General features: G+C 46.0%; 1 protein-coding gene and 1 pseudogene across 3 annotated transcripts in view; one reads left to right on the top strand and one right to left on the bottom strand.

Annotated features, from left to right (window-relative positions):
* LOC130120330 (YTH domain-containing protein 1-like) overlaps window positions 1–1,150 on the top strand; it is a 34,480-nt pseudogene extending 33,330 nt beyond the window's left edge.
* Window positions 1,151–15,682: 14,532 nt separating this feature from the next.
* The window catches only part of parp4 (poly (ADP-ribose) polymerase family, member 4), a 79,986-nt gene continuing 74,451 nt past the window's right edge, over window positions 15,683–21,217 (bottom strand). For 2 of the 3 annotated variants that reach the window (XM_056289243.1, XM_056289244.1), the window contains exon 36: window positions 15,683–18,562. In XM_056289243.1, coding sequence (XP_056145218.1) covers window positions 18,367–18,562 — 196 coding nt within the window. In that variant the 3' untranslated portion in view covers window positions 15,683–18,366. The remainder of the gene's footprint in view (window positions 18,563–21,217) is intronic. The other variant, XM_056289245.1, reaches the window with a different exon arrangement.

Raw genomic sequence — 21,217 nt, 5'->3', positions numbered from 1 at the left:
AAACCATCCAACCTGAACTGTCCCTCTGATATAATCTTTCCTAATCCTGTCCTCCTTCGTCACACCCAACAAAAACCTTAGCATCTTCAACTCTGCCACCTCCAGCTCTGCCTCCTGTCTTTTCGTCAGTGCCACCATCTCCAAACCATATAACATAGCTGGTGTCATTACCACCTTGTAAACCGTCCCTTTAACTCTTGCTGGTACCCTTCTGTCGCAAATCACTCCTGACACTGTTCTCCACCCACTCCATCCTGGGTGCACTCTCTTCTTCACCTGTCTTCCACACGCCCCGTTACTTTGAACAGTTGACCCCAAGTATTTAAACTCATCCACCCTTGCCACCTCTACTTCTTGCTCTACTCCTCACATTTCCGCTGTCCTCCATCTCGTTCACCCATATGTATTCCGTCTTGCTCTTTCTGACTTTCATTCCTCTTCTCTCCAGTGAATACCTCCACCTCTCCAGGCTCTCCTCAACCTGCTCCCTTGTCTCGCTACAGATCACAATGTCATCTGTGAACCTCATAGTCCACGGAGAATCCTGCCTGATCTTGTCTATCAACCTGTCCATCACTGCTGCAAACAAGAAAGGACTCAGAGCCAATCCTTGATATAATCCCACCTCCACCTTGAACTCATCCATCATTCCTACTGCACACCTCACCATTGTCACACTGCCCTCATACATATCCTGTACCACTCTTCCATACTTCTCTGCCACTCTCGACTTCCTCATACTGTCTGTTTCTGTCCAAAATTATTATCCAGAATCAAACATTAGATGTCATCATCCTGTAAAGTGTTAGGATGTAATCAGATTGGGTCCAGGCTAGATTAAACCACTAAAACAACTTTCCAAAAGGGAGAAAGATTTTCTGATCTTAATTTGTCTTTGTGATGTTGCTTTTCTGTCTGACTCCAGCATGACTACGACATGCAGGTGGATAATTTCCTACGTCGGACACAGGCAGTGTTGAGCAGATGTCGTGAGCGCCAGCACGAACGGGAACGACCCCATGACAGTGGTGCAGGAGGAGGAGCAGGTGGTAGAGGAGGACGTGCCAATCGGAGGAGAGACCGTGAAAGGGCGTTTGGGCGAGACAGAGAGAGAGCAAGGGAAAAAGAAAGGGGGCGGTACCGGAGATGAGGGGAGGGAACAGTTAGGCAGGAAGGATGTGGTGGACTCATGGCCTTCTGGAGATGAGGGTTATATGTAATTTTATGTCAAAAATGGCTTTTGAAAGACATTTTGAAGTGTAGTGGACCACCAGGGTATGGCAAATGATGCTACTAGCAAGCCACACCATCAGTCTCCCATCATAGCTGTGACCATAACAATTTTTCAACAGTTGGTTTTCATAGCATTGAGATTTTTAATTCAGTAATTATTTATAATACTTAAAATTACCTGATATCTGCAGTTCGGCACACTGAATGCTATGTACTATGCTACATGATAGCAGCAAGGATTGGGCAGGGTGGGTGATGTTTAACTTTCCCCTTATTTGTTAGTGTTTAATTACATCCGGTATGGTTTCCCCCTTAATCCCTGAAAACTTGCAGCTCTGCTTTTGTTCTATATAAGCAGGATCATTTTATTTTGTTGTTGAAAAAAAGGAGTGAGGCTCTCTGGAGTAGCTAGCATGCCCATTTCTGCTTGTTGTGTTTAAAGCATTTTCTTTATATGGATTGAAAAATCAATGAAAATAATGAATTAACTGTACCTAGAAGTAAACTGTCATGGTCAATAAGAAAAAAAGAAAACGAGCAGACAAATTTGAATACAGTACAATACAATAAACTTGTATAAAAAAAGTGGTCATCGCATAGTTTTTTTTTTTTAAAATAAAGAAAACATGTTTTGATGATCTTTGAGCACCAATGGGTGTCTGCTAAAAATGGTGTCAGAACTATTTTCCTCTGCTGTTATCTGCCATGTGTTTCACAGGGTTATCAAAGTTCAAGTTCACTGGGTGGGGTTATTTAGTCATACCAGTGCACCTGCTTCGTAGGCATGGTGGCAACTACCCTCGTTATGATAGTTTGTCTCCCATCAGCCTCTGCTTAGTTAAGCCTGGCTGCACTGAAGGCTGACTCCAGCTGCTCTGCTATGGACGAGGCATACTCTGTCAGGGATCCGGAGCCCCAGGAGTCCAGAACACCAGAGGGCACAAGCACGTCAGCTGGAATCCGTGCCTCACGTCCATGCTTGAGTTAAAGTGGTGAACCAGGTGCTGGCATGTCTAGAGGTGTTATCTGCAAAAGCCACCTGCTTCACATATGCGTCACATTTGGCCCCATGAGAAAGCAACATCTTGGCCAGCTGATCAATCGGAGTCCTGTTATGGTGCTCAACCATGCCATCAGACTTGGGGTTGAAGGCAGTGGTGCTTGTCTTTATCACATTTTATCAATTTAACAACATGCAAAGGTCTTGAATTACCTTGGCACAAACTGATGGCTCTGGTCAAGGTGCAGAATTTCCAGGACCCCATGCCCTAACACATAATCCTCAAACAGGTAATGCACCACCATGTGAGCCATCTGGTTTGGCAGAGCATACAGGGCAACAAACTTAGTGAAGTAGTCCTCCTTGACCAAGATGTAGCTATTCCCTCAGGAAGTCAAAGGCAGGTCCAGGATGTTAATGGCCATCCTTTGCATCGGGTGGCTATTCTGGGACCTCCCCATGGGTGCTCTCTGTGTGGAGACTGGGCATCTGCGGGTCTGACAGGCCCTGTGTTGTTAACACCACTGTCTAATATCTCTCAACGTGAAGGGCCAGGAGTAGGATTGCCTGGCCTTCTCCCACATAAGTTCAACAGAAAAATGTGTGGCAGCCGGCCCCCCATGCAGCTGCTGAAGAAGCTCAGGAACCATGGATGAGGGGACCAAAACCTGAATCTGCCCCTCCCTGGTCAGTGTGGACAGCACTGTCCAACACAGCAGTCCATCAATGATTGACAAGCAGTTAAACTCAGCCCACAGTTTCCTCAGGCTGTCTGAAGACCCCCAGAGAAGTCTGCATGGCGGTCTCGTTGTGCCCTGCTCCAACCAGGCCAACAAGACACGAGGTCTGTGTATTCATGTTGCCATGGCCGCAACTTGGGAGTCACCATTGCAGAGAGAATAGGCAGGAACCTGGTTCATACATGCTCTGTCTGGGGACAGAGGGCGGGCTTGCTCCCCCACAGAGGTGATGTTATCCATTTTAGCTGAAGAAGCATCTGGATTGATAGGGTCAGGAGAAATAGGCCAGTGGGACAGTTCATCAGTATTTTCATGGTGGCAGCCATCCTTGTTAACCATGACCCAGTCAAACCGGTCCAGCTCCAAAATTCACCTACTACAATGTCCCGTGGGGTAATTATCAATGGACGTGCCTGAGGCCCAGCGAAGGGTTATGTAGACAGTCTAACATAGTGTTTGATTTTGTACACAGCCCACATGACAGCCCATAGCTCTCTGTCAAAAGTAGACCATCGCATCTGCATGTGCGTGAGTGCCTGGCTGGCGTAGACTGTGACTTTTTCAAGTTCCTTGTCATCCTGTGCCAGCACTGCCCAACTGAGTCCTTAGAAGCATCAGTGTAGATCTTAAAAGGAAGTGCAAAGTTGGGCAACGTAACCACCAGAGAGGAGGTGAGCACCTGCTTGAGGTAAGTGAAAGCCACCTCACACTCAGCCGTCCACTGAAAGGGCACATTTTTACCCGCCAGATAATCCAGCAGCCCAGCGTGTCATGAGAAATCTCTTAAATTCCTGTAGTATGAACTAGGCCCACAAAGGCCCTGACCTCAGAGGGAGTGCAGGGGGTAGACCAGGTTCTCACCTTCTCTGTATTCCATGGGTCTGGCTGAAGACCATGTCGGGAGACCACATAGCCCAGGAAAACAGCATGGTCTCTGAAAAAGTGGCATTTCTTGGGGTTAAGCTTCAGGCCTACCCACTGGATCATGGACAGTACTTCTGCCAGATGTAGGACCTGATCCTCAAGTAAGTGACTATAGATCAGTATATCATCCAAAAACACAACACATACACTCACTGGCCACTTTATTAGGTACACCTTGCTAGTACCGGGTTGGAGCCCCTTTTGCCTTCAGAACTGCCTTAATCCTTAGTGGCATAGATTCAACAAGGTACTGGAAACATTCCTCAGAGAGTTTGGTCCATATTGACATGATAGCATCACGCAGTTGCTGCAGATTTGTCGGCTGCACATTCATGATGCGAATCTCCCGGTCCACCACATCCCAAAGGTGCTCTATTGGATTGAGATCTGGTGACTGTGGAGGCCATTTGAGTACAGTGAACTCATTGTCATGTTCAAGAAACCAGTCTGAGATGATTCGAGGTTTATTTATGACATGGCGCGTTATCCTGCTGGAAGTAGCCATCAGAAGATGGGAACACTGTGGTCATAAAGGGATGGACATGGTCAGCAACAATACTCAGGTAGGCTGTGGCGTTGACACGATGCTCAATTGGTACTAAGGGGCCCAAAGTGTGCCAAGAAAATATCCCCCACACCATTATACCACCACCACCAGCCTGAACCGTTGATACAAGGCAGGATGGATCCATGCTTTCATGTTGTTGACGCCAAATTCTGACCCTACCATCCGAATGTCGCAGCAGAAATCGAGACTCATCAGACCAGGCAACGTTTTTCCAATCTTCTATTGTCCAATTTTGGTGAGCCTGTGCGAATTGTAGCCTCAGTTTCCTGTTCTTAGCTGACAGGAGTGGCACCCGGTGTGGTCTTCTGCTGCTGTAGCCCATCTGCCTCAAGGTTCGACGTGTTGTGCGTTCAGAGATGCTCTTCAGCATACCTCGGTTGTAATGAGTGGTTATTTGAGTTACTGTTGCCTTTCTATCAGTCTGGCCATTCTCCTCTGACCTCTGGCATCAACAAGGCATTTTGGCCCACAGAACTGCCGCTCACTGGATATTTTCTCTTTTTCGGACCATTCTCTGTAAACCCTAGAGATGGTTGTGCGTGAAAATCCCAGTAGATCAGCAGTTTCTGAAATACTCAGACCAGCCCGTCTGGCACCAACAACCATGCCACGTTCAAAGTCACTTAAATCACCTTTCTTCCCCATTCTGATGCTTGGTTTGAACTACAGCAGTTCGTCTTAACCATGTCTACATGCCTAAATGCATTGAGTTGCTGCCATGTGATTGGCGGATTAGAAATTTGCGTTAACGAGCAGTTGGACAGGTGTGCCTAATAAAGTGGCCAGTGAGTGTATATGCCAAGGCAGGCCCCTTAGGATGAGCTCCATCATACGCTGAAAGGTGGCTGGAGAATTGGTCAGACACATTTGCCCGTCACTGGTGCAAACCCCTGCTGGTCTGAAAGGCCATTTTCTCTCAGTCCTCTTCAGCCACTTCCTCCTGCCAGTAGCCATTTGAAAAGTCCAGTGTGCTGAACCAGGGCAAGCCCACAAGGGCATCAAGGCTGTTGTCTACCTGTGGGAGAGGGTGCGAATCCTTGATAGTCACACAGTTCTAACTAGCACCACCGGGGATGCCCAGGGGTTGCAACTCTCCTCCACAACCTGGGGCGAACTGTCAGGGCCTTTCGATTTCGACTACACATACGAATTCGGGGGGCTCTACTTGCAGTCTCTCGGCCAAAAAAAAAAAAATCATCCAATCAGCTTTTTCCCCTCTGTTGTAACCATGTGAGAAGACTCCTGCCAGCGCCTTCGGCATCTCGAGTGAAGGTCTCCGCTGTCCAAATAAGTTAGGCGTTAATACTGGATTGATAGATTACTCAACCAATCAGATTTTGATGTGTAGTGGATGGGCGTATTCTTTTATACTTGCCCAGCGTCATAGGGCCTTCGCTGCATACAGCCTATGTGACCAATTGTTCAGCCAATCAGCAGCAGCGCCTAGGTCTGTGGTTGAAACTGTTGTGGTTGCATTCCACAGCGCATCGCGGTAGTTGGTGGCTAATGTTAGCTAGTGTTTGCATTTTTGATTTAGTTAGCTAAGCTAGCTAACCACGAATGAGAATAATGTCTCAAGGAGAATTCATGAATGATGCGGTGGCAGATTTATTAGTCACACCATTTTCAAGACAATCGTTTGGGGAAAAGCAAAGGATTTTGAAGATAGGCAGACCAACCCCACAGTTAGCGGCTCTGACCCAACTGGGGAAGATGTATGTGCGGCATTTCACTTGTTTAGCTGTGACAGTCCCGGTTTCCACGTGATCTGTTGAAAGGACATTTTCATCACTTAAAAGAATAAAAACGTATTCCAGGAATACAACGGGACAGACACGACTCACGGCATTGGCCTCCATTGCCATTGAAAAGGACATTCTGATGGATTTAAAAGCCAAAGGAGTGCTCTATGACCGTGTGATTGACCGTTTCATCCAGAAAGAAAGGAGAATGGATTTTGTCTTCAAATAGATAACACTGGTGAGTCAAATGTATTTTTTTGTACAGTTAGTTGATTTGCTTAATGTTTGATTGTTTTTATGCCCAGCGGCCCGGCTGGGATGTGTTTGTTGAGTTTCTTGATAGCATAATATGCCCAGCGGGATTACTTCTAGTAAGGCTGTACGTTACACCATGTCATCACACGATGTCGCTGTTGTGAAAGTGAACGTGTCAAATAACTTGATGATGGTGATGATTGTGATGTTAACCACTTTTGCGACTTAAACATTGTAGCATGGCGATATGACGGCTGTCTTTGGGTAATTATGAGGTGACTTCTCACCGAAGGCCTAGGTCTGAAATGCACGGTCTGCTACTGTGACCACAACCCTATCAGCCAGCACACCAGCCACGTGACGCTCAATCTCAGCCCATTTCTCAGGAGACGCACAGTAGGTAGACATGCTGCTTGATAGGGGAATGGTCACCAGTCCTAATGTAGTGCTTGACAAATGTTGAACTTGCCTGTATTTCTGCCGGACAGGTTGAAAACACCAGCAAACTTCTGCAGCAGTTCTGACAGCTCTGCTGTGCTGTGATAGGTGACTCGTCCAAGGTGGCAGGACCAGCAGCATCCAGTGGTGTGGCTGCTTCCATGCTAGTGGGACAGGGGGTTATAAAATGTCAGTTTCTCTACTACTACTACTTTCGGCTGCTCCCGTTAGGGGTCGCCACAGCGGATCATCCGTTTCCATTTCTTCCTGTCTTCTAAGTCTTCCTCTGTCACACCAGCCACCTGCATGTCTTCCCTCACCACATCCATAAACCTCCTCTTTGGCCTTCCTCTTCTCCTCTTCCCTGGCAGCTCCATATTCAGCATCCTTCTCCCAATATACTCAGCATCTCTCCTCCACACATGTCCAAGCCATCTCAATCTTGCCTCTCTTGCTTTGTCTCCAAACCGTCCAACCTGAGCGGTCCCTCTAATATAATCGTTCCTAATCCTGTCCTTCTTCGTTACTCCCAGTGAAAATCTTAGCATCTTCAACTCTGCCACCTCCAGCTCCGCCTCTTGTCTTTTCGTCAGTGCCAATGTCTCCAAACCATATAACAGTTTCTCTAACTGGTTAAAATTCACCCAGGTGCAACCCCCGTTTCAGCTCAACTGCCTCCCCTGTGGGATTCAGGATGCGGGCTACTGTGACATCCTTTTTTACATTATATAAGTCAAGTCAAGTCAATTTTATTTGTATAGCCCAATATCACACATTACAAATTTGTCTCAAGGGGCTTTACAGTGGCACAACATTACTGTGTGAGCAACCACCAGTCCTGTCATCTCCAGAATGTAAGGTTCCAGATACCCCTCAAAATCCACGGCAGGCAAGGCCGCACCACCTTTCACTCAGAGGGGGGATGTTACAATGTTACAATTTAATTTAGCAGACGCTTTTATCCAAAGCGATGTACATTTGAGAGTTAATACAACACAAGCAAGGATCTAGGCAGGAGTCAACAATGCAAGTAAGTGCCTTGAAACTAGTTTCAAGTCCAATAGGACATAGGTGTCAACAGGCAGTGCACAAAGGCAATGCATAGGGTGCATTGTTTTTTTTTTTTTTTTAATATCATCAGGTGTAGAGGTGTTCATGAGAAAGCTGGGTCTTTAGCTTCTTCTTAAAGATGGAGAGGGACTCAGCGGATCGAATTGAGTTTGGTAACTCGTTCCACCACCAGGGAACTACAGAAGAGAAGAGTCTGGCTAGTGACTTAGGGCCCCGTTGTGGCGGAAGTGCCAGACGCCTTTCATTGGCAGAGCATAGTGAGCGGGGCTGAGTGTCAACCTGAATGAGGGAGTTCAGGTAGGCTGGAGCCGTTTTAGTTGCTGTTTTGTAAGTGAGCATCAAACTTTTGAATTTGATGCAGGCAGCAACTGGGACCCAGTGGAGGGATATGAACTGTGTGTGTGTCAGCACACAGGGCGTGTGCGACGTGTCAGTACAGTAGTACTACGGTAGTAGTGCTTGTAGTTAGTGCATGCTGCATGCTGCTTCTGCTTGCTACTTTCTGCTTTCAGCTACTGCCGCCGGCTAGCCCTCTTGTAGGGGGTGAAAAGAGGAGCCGAGTGCATAAGTCTCCTCCTGCCGGTACATAGCCTCTGCGTCGCCAAGACTCCTGCAGTGCCTCCTGTGGCCACACACGGCAACTGGGTACTTTGCAGTCCCAGGCCAAACTGTAGGGGATCTCGGAGCAGCAGTGGACCCCAGAGAGAAGACGCGCAAGCCCATCGGTGTGTGGACACTAGGGATGGGCAAACAATCAAATTTCCTTGATCGATCATCGCCAAAATTAACGATCAATTATCGATTAATTGTTAATAACTTTAATGAAAAAAAAAGCCTATGGCAGAAATACCAAAGAAAGCGTGTTTTTCCTCAATTAAATCTTTATTCATCAAAGGAGTTTACTTATAGTTAACTTATAGTACAACCACAATGCTTTTAAACAAGGCAGTTAAAGTTTAACTGTTTAATTGTAAAAAACCGGCATATCACATTCCGTCACAATGCATAAAAAAGGCAGCCACGAGCCCAATCTCTTCACAATTAAAGAGCCAATGCTGTTGCGCTCAAACACTATTGAGCCTCTTTGAGAAACAATTCCCCACAATATAAATTATATGTAGGCTATGTATAAAATATGCAAATTAAAAATTAAAATAAAAACATTAGGCCTACTTAGCGCTGACAGTTTTTCAGAAAATGTAACTTTGAACGACTCCAATAGGCCTCCAGCTGAGAGAGATAAAATAAAATAAATAACAGTTACTCACATAAAGGATAACTGTCCACAGTCCACTCTTAACAAATTCAAGTAATTCCAGCCTACTGGTTTTTGTTCAGCAAGATGAGCATGTTGACATGCTCAGGGGTGAGACGCGAACGCAGCCTAGTGACCGTCAGTCCAGCTGCTGAAAACACTCGCTCCGAAGGGACCGAAGTTGCGGGGATGCAGAGGTATTTTCGCACTAACTTCGCCAGCCTGGGGAACCTCCCTCCATTCACTTTCCACCAGTCTGTGGGGTTGCAATTCAGGGGTGGGGGAGTCTCCCTCAGAAAGTTCTGAACTTCTACTTCGATGCCATTGTAGCGTGGAGTGGAGTACTGCTCCCCGAAAAGTAGTGCCATGGCACACGCCGGCGCAGCTGCGGCTCCGGTGGCTGCGCTAGCCACTCTTCGCTTTACGTGCTTCATGTTGAAGGCTATTTTTCCAATATGGTACCCGGTTGGTACTAGCTCAGTTTTCGGTCTCCAGATATAAAAACTGCATCCCCGCCTGGTTAAGAGGTCTCATTACTGCCAGGCAGTGAAATTCATTCTTTCAACATTGCTGCCACGGAGTGAGATTCATTAATTCAACTTCTATGTGATATGGACGTTGATCGATAAAAAAAATCCACGTGATTGACTAATTTCCTAACGATCAATTATCGATTAATCGTGCCCATCCCTACTCAGAACACAGCCTGGTCATCACCAACACACTTTTCTGCCAAAAGAATAAATTTAAAACATCCTGGATGCATCCTCGCTCTAAGCTCTGGCACCTCATCGATTACGTAGTCGTCTGCGCCAAAGACCGCCATGATCTGCTGAACACCAGAGCGATGACCAGTGCGGATGACTGCTGGACAGACCACCGCCTCATCCGCTCCATCATGTCCATCAGTCTCACGTGGAAAAGAAGGGTGCAAAAAAGGCAGTGCCGGCCAAAGCTCAACATCGGACGGCTGGGTGACACCACCTTTCGAGAACAGCTCCAGGCTACTCTCAGCGCTGCTCTGCCCAAGCAATACCCAGAAGATACTGATACACACTGGGACCTGCTGAAGTCTATCACCATGGACTCCTGCAAAAGCACCCTTGGCTACAAAACCCAGAAACATCAAGACTGGTACGATGAGAATGACAATGAAATCCAACAGCTCATTGACATCAAGCGGCAAACCTTCATTGCCTGGCAAAATGACATCAACTGCAAGGCTAAAAGAGTAGCCCATGCCAAAGCAAAGGCAGCTGTTCAATCTCGGGTTAGGCAACCCAAGATACAGTGGTGGACAAGGAAGGCTCTGGAGATCCAGCAGCTTGCTGACAGTGGGGATACCAGATGTTTCTTCGATGCCACAAGAGTGGTATATGGCCCCAGCCACTGTTGCCTAGCCCCCCTTCACTCCAAAGATGGGCTAATGCTGCTGAAAGATAATAAGTCAATGAGCAAGAGATGGAAATAGCATTATGAGGAGCTACTGAACAGGGACACAACTCCTGAGATGGAGGCCCTTGACCAACTCCCTCAATCACCCATCAACGAGAATATGGGAGCACCACCCAGTCGGAACAAGGTGCAGGATGCCATAAGAAAGATGAAGAACAACAAGGCTGCTGAACCTGACTGCATCCCAGCAGAAATCCTCAAGGATGGTGGGCCAGTTCTCCTTAGTCACATCCACGCCCTGCTCCTCAAAATATGGGAAAAGGAGGAAATCCATGCACAACCTAGGGATGCCCTCGTTGTCTCCATCTTTAAGAAGGGAGACAAGGCAGACTGCGGAAATTACCGTGGCATTTCCCTCCTATCCACCACTGGGAAAACTCTCGCTTGGGTTTTGGCTAATAGACTGCTCCCCCTGTCAGAAAACATTCTCCCTGAGTCTTAAGAGTGGATTTCGCCCAAATAGAGGTACCATGGACATGATTTTCATTGCTCGCCAACTACAAGAAAAATGCCTGGAACAAAATCAACCACTATACATGGCCTCCATAGACCTCACCAAAGCCTTTGACTCTGTGAACCATCAGGCTCTCTGGCAAAAATTGGCTGCCCAGACAAATATATCTGGAAAACAATAAATTTAAATTTTGGGGTCTCTGACTAAGCTTTCTCTTGGATTAAGTCCTACTTATCTGGAAGAATACATTGTGTCTGCTATAGTAATATTACATCAAAATTCTCTGACAAATATGGTGTACTTCAGGGTTCAGTTCTTGGCCCTCTACTTTTCTGTCTTTATATTTCACCTCTCAGCCAAATTATATGCAGTTATGGAATAAATTTCCATTGTAATGCTGACGATACTCCGCTGCATGTGCCTACAAAGGCTGATGATCACACTCAAATTACTAATTTAGAGGTCTGCTTGGCTGTGTGAAAAATTGGATGTCGCTAAATTTCCTGCTTTTAAATTCAGATAAAACTGAGATGCTGGTCGCTGGCCCTGCTAGACACAGACACCAATTTGATCAAGTAACAATAACAATCGAAAACTCTGTGATTTCACAAATTGTGGCAGCCAGAAATCTTGGTGTTACATTTGATCCCAGCCTTACCTTTGAAAAGCACGTTAAAGAAATCACTAAGACTGCCTTTGTTCACTTACATAACAAAGCTAAAATTTGGTCCTTTCCTTTCCATGGCTGAAGCAGAGACTCTAATATATGCATTTGTTTCGTCCAGACTTGGTTACTGTAATGTTTTGTTTTCAGTTCTGCCATGTGGTAGTACTAGAAATCTTCAGATGATCCCAAAATGCTGCAGCTCGAATCCTAACTACAACTAGAAAATTTCCATTGATTGGCTTCCTATCCATGTTAGATCAGAATTCAAGGTACTTCTGCTGAATCCTAAATGGGCTTGCCTCATCATACCTGTCGGATCTATCTTGAACTCTACACTTTCAAAATACAGGGCTTCTGTGTCTACCCAAAGTTAAAATGAAGTCAGCTGGTGGCAGGGCCTTTTTCTATAGGTTTCTCACTGTTGTCTGGAAACTGATGTGAAATCACGGCACCTATGCCGTAAGGCGAAGCAACACATGCCAAAATTACAGGCAGTTTAGGATCATAATATGTAAGCACTGGCGCAGCTACAAGCTGTGCTTTGGTACGCTCAAACGCCTCTTGACATTTTCTTGTCCAATCCCACTCTATCTTTATGTAGGAGCTCAGTCATAGGCTTAATCTCGCTAGACAGGTTTGGTATAAATTTGCCATAGCAATTGAGCATGGCTAAGTACGACCTCAATTCTGTCACATTTTTCAGCACAGGAGCTTTGTCAATAGCCTCAGTTTTCTCTTTAATTGGGCGCACACCCTCGGCATCAATTACATGCCTGGGGTAAGCCACACTGTTCCGAAAGAAGGCGCATTTCTCTTTGTTAAGCCTAAGCCCATGTTCTCCCAGTCTCTGTAACACTTGTTTAAGATTACACAGATGTGCGGTGATATCTGTTCCTGTTATCAAAATATCGTCTAAGTAGCATACCACGCCATCAAGCCCTTGTAATACTCCATCCATAGTGCGCTGGAAAATAGCGGGCGCGCTAGCGACCCCATATGGCAAGCGGTTGCATACATAGAGACCTCTGTGTGTATTGATGGTGAGAAACGGCTTACTTTTCCCATCCATGTCGCGCTGAGTGTAGGCCTGCGTCAAGTCAAGTTTAGTGAAATGCTTTCCACCTGCTAAAGTGGAGAATAAATCCTGCGGTTTTGGAAGTGGGTACTGATCTACATCAAGCCACTGATTTACCGTCACCTTATAATCTCCGCAAATGCGCACTGATCCATCTTTTTTCGGAATGCACACTATTGGCGCAGCCCATTCACTGTGCTGCACAGGAGAGATAATTCTGTTGTTCGAGTTCAATTAACTTTTTATCCACGGCTCCACGCAGTGCATAAGGCACTGGCCTCGCTTTGCAAAATTTTGGTATAGCATCCGGTGATACACGCAAGGATGCATTGACGCCTTTTGCACGGCCTAGCTCTGCGCTGAAAACTGCTCTGTGCTCTGAGCACACTTGCTCCACTGGGTCAGATGTGGCAACGCGGTTCACTTTTGACCAGTCTAAGTTGAGCACTCGAGTCCAATCATGCCCCATCAGCGCCAGTGCTTTACCACGGGCCACTAGCAAGGGCAGCTGTAAATGCTCTTTCCCACACTGCACATTCACTAGGATTTTACCCAACAAAGCTAACGGTTGGTCTGGGTATGTTCTCAATGTAACGTCACATAAATGCAATTCCGACCCTTTCAGTTTCGATTTGTACAGGCTCTCTGAGATAACTGACATTGCTGCCCCGGTATCTACCTCCATGTACATCCTAACACCATTGCATTTTACCATCACCTTGTATGGTTTCACATACTCACGCTCGTTCCGACAGGCACGCTCCAGATGCCCGTTCTTTCCACATCCGCGACGCTGGAAGTGTGAAGCGGCAGCTCCCCGGTCCGTGTCCTTTCCCGAGGCACCTGTAGCTGAACTGGTGGCTGTCGCTGTCCTCCCTCTGGTTCCGCGCAGTCCTGGGCTCTCGGTGTCTCCGCACTCCGACATGATCCGCTCGCATATGCAGATGACTGTCCCTTCTGCATGCTTTCTAATCCAGAATTCGTGCATTCGAAATTGTTCCTTAATTCCACCATCTTTTGCCATGTTAATCGCTCGCCAATGGCGGCATTCAGTAACTTTGGACGCAGCTCTTTGTTAGATGTCCCACACACGAACTGATCTCGGAGCTGCTCCTCGAGGCTCGCGCCAAAATTGCACGCAGAAGCTAATCCTTTCAAGCTAGCAAGGTAAAAAGTCTCTCCAGACTGTTGTCGACAGCTTCTAAAAGCAAATCTTTCCGCCAATACGTTCTTCTTTGGCGTGTAAAACTCCCGCAACATCTGTAGCAAGGTTGCAAAAGCAACTTCACTGAACTTTTTCGGCGATATCGAGTCCTTTAGCAAGGCAAAATTCTTCGGTCCAACCACGGACAAAAATACGGCTCTTGTTGTGGTTACACCGCCCAGAACCGCCTCCCCGGCACGTTCATGCCACTCCCCCAGCTCGGTCTTGCCGGAAACATCCGAGCGCTCGGCTCACGCTCTGAGGAGACGAGGGCTGCGCTGCACCAGGTGTTTGCCATCATCTATCAGGCACACCTGCGGCAATCAGGAAGCCCTCTACAAGAAGCCTGCCAGAACGTTTCTCCGTGCTTCGACATACTGAACTCTGCGGACTCTCCCTCCGCGACTCCCGCGTCTCCCTCGCCCCAGCGACCTTCACGTTTTCTCCCCGGCCCTCTCCAGCGATCTCCCTCCGTGCCCCCTACCTGGACCCCTCCTATTCGGACTTGACTTCCTGGATCTCGGACCCTGACTCACCCTTTTCGGATCACGGACAGGACTTGTTTGCCAGGTGCACGCACATTATTCAACACCTCCTTGTCATTTACATACCGCACCGCACATAGGCTAAAAACACTCACACAGTCATCTACTCAAACAGCTAGACACCACACATAGGTTATTCACACATCCCACTAACCAACGTATTCTCATGAAATGGTTCGTGTGATATCGTACGAAAAGTTATGCACAATTTTTTTGTGTGGATAATCCTACGTATGTCCCACAACACGAGCGATCCAGAGCGCATGCGCAGTCCTCCGCCACAGGTAAGGCTAGGTGTTACAGCTCCATAAAAACTCCCACAGAAACCCTTCGAGTTCACTGGACCTGGCCAGGGTGACCAACAATTTGTCAGTGAAAATACATGTGATGGATGGGTATTTGGTGGCACACAGAATCGAATTAACTAGGCCTTGTGCTACTGAAGCAAGGGTGAGTTTTTGCGTTATTCAAGAGCACTGTCATGGATGTTGGGGAGAAAGCTGGCAGATAAGGCTTTAAATGCACCATGCATATTTCAGATTACAACAACAAAATAATATAAGAATTAAGAATAATTAACATTTATGGTAATGAGTAGATCAACCTGTCAGTCTCTCTGGCCGACCGTTTTCACCCATTTTTGCAGCTGAAGCTCCTGTAGAAGAATCAGAATTGATGCAGATATTGTCCATTATTTTGTTTTCTTCCTTAAGGACCCCAGCTTTTTCCTCTGGCAAATCAGCTCAGAAGCTTGTTGCTTAAATGAAGAGATAACAGATGGCTGGGGTAAGTCCACTGTCAAACTTGAAACTGTGGGTGTTACCAAAGTGACCTTGTCACTTTAGTCTTTGAGGAAGTAACCTGCTCTAACACAGTTGTCAGTTGTCAAAAAACATACTTGATTCCATCTGATGCCATGTAACACTTAAAAATCAACATCTCTGCTCTTTTATTCCCCTTCTCATTTATTCTTAGATTTCTTAAATGAAAAATATATTATAAAACAGATTGTGATATTGGATATAATAAGAAAAAGAGGAAGTTTAAGAAACCAAGGTTGTTTTGAAAAATGTAAATTTAATTAAACAGGTTAAATACACAAATAGATCCTGAATCTTACAGACAACATTGGTATGGATCAGACCACAGTGTGACAGATACAAAACCACATTTGTTTCTGTAGGAAGTGAGAGCCTTACGTTATATTATCCACCATCCATGAGATTACTCAGTTGAGAAATGAAACACTACACAAAGCCAAATGCCTGATGCTAACAGACCTTTTTTCAAGCAAAAATGATTTGTTTTTACAATAAAACATCTCTTTTACTACACTTGGTTTATATTTACTCTGGCATCAGATAATTAAAAAGTTTAAATGAATCATGTTGAAATCCCATATCAAAAAGTTCAGAGGCCGCAATTGATGTTGTAATCCACTGACTGTCACTGATTGGCATGACTGTAACAAGGAGCACAGTCAGCTCCGTCCTAAGTGTGGGGAATGCTGATGGCAATGGGCACAAAAAGCAAACGGGGCCTAGACAAATTCCAGAAGTGTGTGATTCATTCAATGTATAGATACTGAAATGACACATTTGCTACTTTAGGACTAAATAAAACCAAAAATATCATGCAATATGAAGTGAAAAAAGTTCTACATTTAAAATCCATGTCCATCATCTCCCTCCAAAACTGGTACGCAACAGTAGTCTGATAAAGAGCACACAGCTGACAAGCAGTGATGCAAAGTTATAATAGGTGATGTCAGCCTTCAAGGAATTGAATTGACGTCTGGTTATCGGAAAAGAAGTTAAGAGTAAAGACGGAGTCTGACTGCATTTTCCCCCGAGAATGTTGAGTATAACTTGGAATTTTAAGCAGAAAGACGGGCTTACTGGTGAATGTATTATCCCTGTAAACCCCCCCCCCCCCATAGATATTATTTATTTAGTGTTTTGGAGATGAAGGTGAAGTGTGGGTGCTAAACAGAGCTGGCACCTATGGTGCGAATGATGAATTGGTACATGAGGCTGAGGTGTTCCTGTTATTAGGAAAAAGAATACCTTCCACCCACCCACCCTCCTGTCACCATGCATAGCAAAGTGTATTTACTATCAGTAGGCCACACCTCCACCCTACCATGTTTACCAAAAATTAAACAGGACACTTCAAATGGAACCAATACCTTATTTGCTTTTTACGTAAAATAATTATCTGTAAAAGTTGGAATGCTTTTTAACCAATCTGAAGTGAGTGGCCTATCAGCCTTATAATATTTATTTAACGTGAAACAAAAGAAAGAACAATAAGAACATTACCCCCCTCCCCCTGTCCTACTTTCCTAAACAAAGTGAGAGCGAAAGCCCCTCATACTCACTTAGGAGTTAGTTGTCAGACCATATCTGGATGACTAAATGGCAGTTAAGTTGATGTAAGGTCCCCTCTGCTCCCTCGCCAATAATATGGACAAAAAAAAAGAAAAGGTCATGAAAATGTCCTGGTTTGACTGATTTCAAAATATGCCATGTCGGTGAATGGGTGATTACTGTTCAAGCCAAAGTCCCTGCAAAAGCCTCTGCATCCTACGGAAAAGAAAACACCTTGTCAGTGGTGCAATCGGTGACATGCAGCCATGCTGGGTAGATGAAACCGTTCCTCACGCCAGCCTCCTGGAGTCACTTTCAGACATCATTAAAAGCCTGGTGTTGCTTAATTGCCTCCGCCAGGTAGTCTGGAAAGAAGTGAATCGCTTTGCCTTTGTAGCACAAAGGAAACTGTTGGCCAGTTGTAATATTTTCTTTGTTTGGAAATGATGAATCCGTGCTATCGTTATGCGCGGCCTCTTCAGGGAACTGCCTTCCCAGATGATGTTCACGATCCACTTCCGGCGGCTTGGAGAAATTGCCAGTGCCCAGCATCTCGGGGATAAACCTTGTCAAGAACTCTGTCGGATGTCCATTCTTGATCTCCTCTCAGGAAGGCCAATGATTTTATATTCTGCCGTCTGGAGCGAGCCTCAAGGTCAATCACTTTCATGCAAAGTGCATCATTCTCTGACTGCATTTTCATGCACGTCTGCTCAACAAGCGAGAGGCAGCGGTCATAGTCAGAGCTAGTATTTTCCACCTCTTTTATTCCGTTATCAAGACTCACCAAAGATGCCTGGTTTGATGCCAGAGATGCCTCTAAACTGTCAAATCAGTCAGTTATCGTCTTGCTCATACATCGTATTGCAGAGAGGATGTTTGTGGACTCTGCATCAGGCTTGTTACCTGACTACGAGGCTGCCGTGGCCTGCTCAGGTAGCTCCGAAAGCAGTTAACCATCAGTCTCATTTGGGGCTTTTTCCTGCTTCTTTCCCCTTTTGGCTTTGGGTTTTGTCATCCAGAGGCTATTATTCACAGGAAATTATCATGTAAAACCGGCAAATTAAACTAAATATTAAGTGACCAAATTATTTCGAGTGCTGGAAAAACACGTCTACGCCATGCAGTGCTCACCAGCGCCCCCCCCCCACACAAAAAATGTAATTTTTCGATTCAAATAAAAGTTTAATGTACACAAAATTATGATTCTGAGAGAAAGAGATGCATCCCAGAAAACCCCCTAAAAAAGTTGTGTTTAAGCTTGTTTCTGCATGCCTGAACTCTTTTCTTTTAAAACTGTGTGTGTAGTAGTTTCCCCTAATATATCCTAAGAGGACACAAAAAAATTGATCATTTCCCAACTTCTCTTCACTAGGCAGCCCCTGTCCTCCATGCAGCCAGATCCTGGAGGGTGTTGAGCGGGTGGATGTTATCATAACCCAGGAGCTGCCGTGTAGAGGACTCCCAGTTCTGGCCAAACTCCAGCCGGCTGTAAATGCAGGGGTACTGCTGGTCAGCCCAGCTCACCCAGTCAACTGCGTTCTTTACCCTGAGCCACCGTTCAGACCTTGAGAGAAGCAAAATAAAAAGATTCCTTCAGCAGTTTCAACAGGCAAGAGTAAAAGAAAGGGCGCAATGCTGTAAAATTTAAGGATTGACAATTCCTAAAATAGAAGAGAAGCTATGAAGTCAATGTCTTATGGTTATGAGAATGGTATGTCTGCACAGTTTGAGTGTATGTGCGACAAGTAACATACATACAAGTGTGCACACATAGACAGGCAGACACACACACGCTTGTTGCTGGTAGTCCATCAAATCCGATGATGACATCCCTCCTCGTTAACAGCGTGTTCTTTGACTGTAGAGTCCAGTTCTTGATCCACAACTTTTATTGCACGTTGGTCATATGAAGTCTGAGTTAGTGGGGGCAGGCATGGCTGTGTGTCTCCTTAGTGTTTTCTGTTGTTTTTTTTCACATTCCTCTCCATTTCCAGCTGTTCTATATGTGTGTGGCGGAATCATTTCAGAAGTGGGGGGGGGCAACAATGGTATATGTGTGTGTGCAGGGGTGTACTGTATAGTGCTATAAGAGCACACCAGAGCGCAGCTTCGTATGCCTATATTTGCGGTTTTAATACAATAAAGCACGTTATTGAAGAAATGTCCGCCCCATCTTTTTACATTGTTGCAGTTAGGCAATCTCAATATGTGTTCTGTGTTGAGTTGAGCTTGAGCGCTTAAGTGATACATTCAGTTTTGAATAATACACTGTATTCAGTTTTGCATACAATTTATAATCTACTTTATGTAGGCTACAATGTATACAGGGATTCCTGACTTTAAAAGAAATGTGGAAAGGGAGTAAAAGTGGGGGGGCCAATGGCTCTTCCCCATTCCGGCAACCCTGGGCAGATCTCCCGCTTGTTGGAATGGTTGATGACAGCTTGCTCCAATCTCAAGGGGTTGATAGAACACTTCTTCAGTGATGTTTTTAGCTGGTCTTTGTATCGCTTCGTCTGACCACGTGCGGACCGGTGGCCCAGATGAAGCTGTCCATACAGGACTTGATGTGGCAGGCATTCTTGAGGCATTCTGATAACATGCCCAAGCCAGCGCAGTTGGTGTTTAGAGATTGTGGCTTCTACGTTCTTGCAATTTGTCCTAGCAAGAATCTCAGCATGAGGAACACGGTCACGCCACATGATCTTCATGATTCGTTGCAGACACCTTTATGTGGAGCTGCTCCAGCAACCTTAGGTGGAAGCTGTTTGTGACCCAGGCTTCCCAGCATTAAAGGAGAGTTGTGATGCAGACGGCTTTGTAAACAGCAATTTTGGTGTGCAGGTTTGTTTTGGAAGACTTTATGTCGGAGTTTGCCGAAGGCTTGTTTGATTCTATTGAGTTTCGTGATCAGTGTTGCAGCCCTCAGAAAGGATGCTGCTCAAGTATTTGAAAGATGGAGCAACTGAGAGTGGTTGGTGTTCTATAGTAGAGACGGGCATAGTCGGTGGGGGCTGGACCTTGGCATAACACCTCAGTCTTGGTGGTGTTGACTGATAGACCCAGCCTGCTGTAGGCATTCACAACTATGGCAAGGATGGTTTGAAGGTCTTCTGGTGTGTGAAAAGGCAAACTCCCAGAGGAACTTCTCAACTTCTAATCTCTTCTTTCCACTTTCTCCTCCTCCCTTTCTGCTGCTAAACCTGCCTTCTATTGCTCTAAAATCCTATCCTCTAACTCTAATCCTAAGAAACTCTTTGAAACTTTCTCTATGCTTCTTCAACCCCCACCTCCTCCTCCTACTTCCTCCCTTCTCCATAATGACTTCACTAACTTCTTTGACAAGAAGGTAAATGACATCAGACCCTCCTTTTCTCACCACCCGGTTAGCGCTCCTTGCATTAGCCCACCCTCGCTCCCCTCTCCCTAGACGAGGTCCTCAGCCTCCTCACATCCAGTCGCCCTACCACATGCTCCATTGACCCGGTCCCCTCCCCTCTTCTTTAGTCTATAGCAACTGAACTCCTTCCCTTTCTAACCCACCTCATCAACACCTCCCTCCAGGCAGGATGCTTTCCATCTGCCTTAAAGATTGCTAGAGTCACCCCCCTTTTCAAGAAACCATCACTTAACCTCTCTGACATCAAAAACTACAGACTGGTTTCCCTTCTACCCTTTTTAGCCAAAACTCTCTAATGTGCTGTCTTTAACTAACTTATTTGTATCTCCTGGACCCCAACCAGTCTGGGTTAAAGGTGGGTCACGCGACAGAGACGGCCCTCCTTACAGTGACAGAATCGCTGCACTCTGCGAGAGCAAACCCTCTCTCCTCTGTCCTGATACTCCTAGATCTGTCAGCTGCGTTCGACACAGTGAAACACCGGATCCTCCTCTCTACCCTCAAGGGGCTGGGTGTCACAGGCTCTGCACTCTCAATGTTTACATCCTACCTGATGGGTCGCTCCTACCAGGTGACATGGAGGAGATCTGTGTCAGAGCCTCCCAGACTGACTACAGGCGTTCCACAAGGTTCGGTTCTGGGTCCTCTCCTGTTCTCCCTGTACATGAAATCCCTGGGTTCTGTTATTCGCTCGCATGACTTCTCTTACCATTGTTATGCCGATGACACCCAGCTGATCTCGTCGTTTCCTCCCTCTGACACAAGTAGAGACAGGCATTGCTGTGTGCTTGACTGACATCTCGGAGTGGATGACGATAC

The sequence above is a fragment of the Lampris incognitus genome, chromosome 11 (genome assembly GCF_029633865.1).
Source record: "Lampris incognitus isolate fLamInc1 chromosome 11, fLamInc1.hap2, whole genome shotgun sequence".
Lineage (NCBI taxonomy): Eukaryota > Metazoa > Chordata > Actinopteri > Lampriformes > Lampridae > Lampris > Lampris incognitus.
The sequence above is the reverse complement of the archived record's forward strand: the minus strand, read 5'-3'. Positions and strand labels throughout refer to the sequence as shown.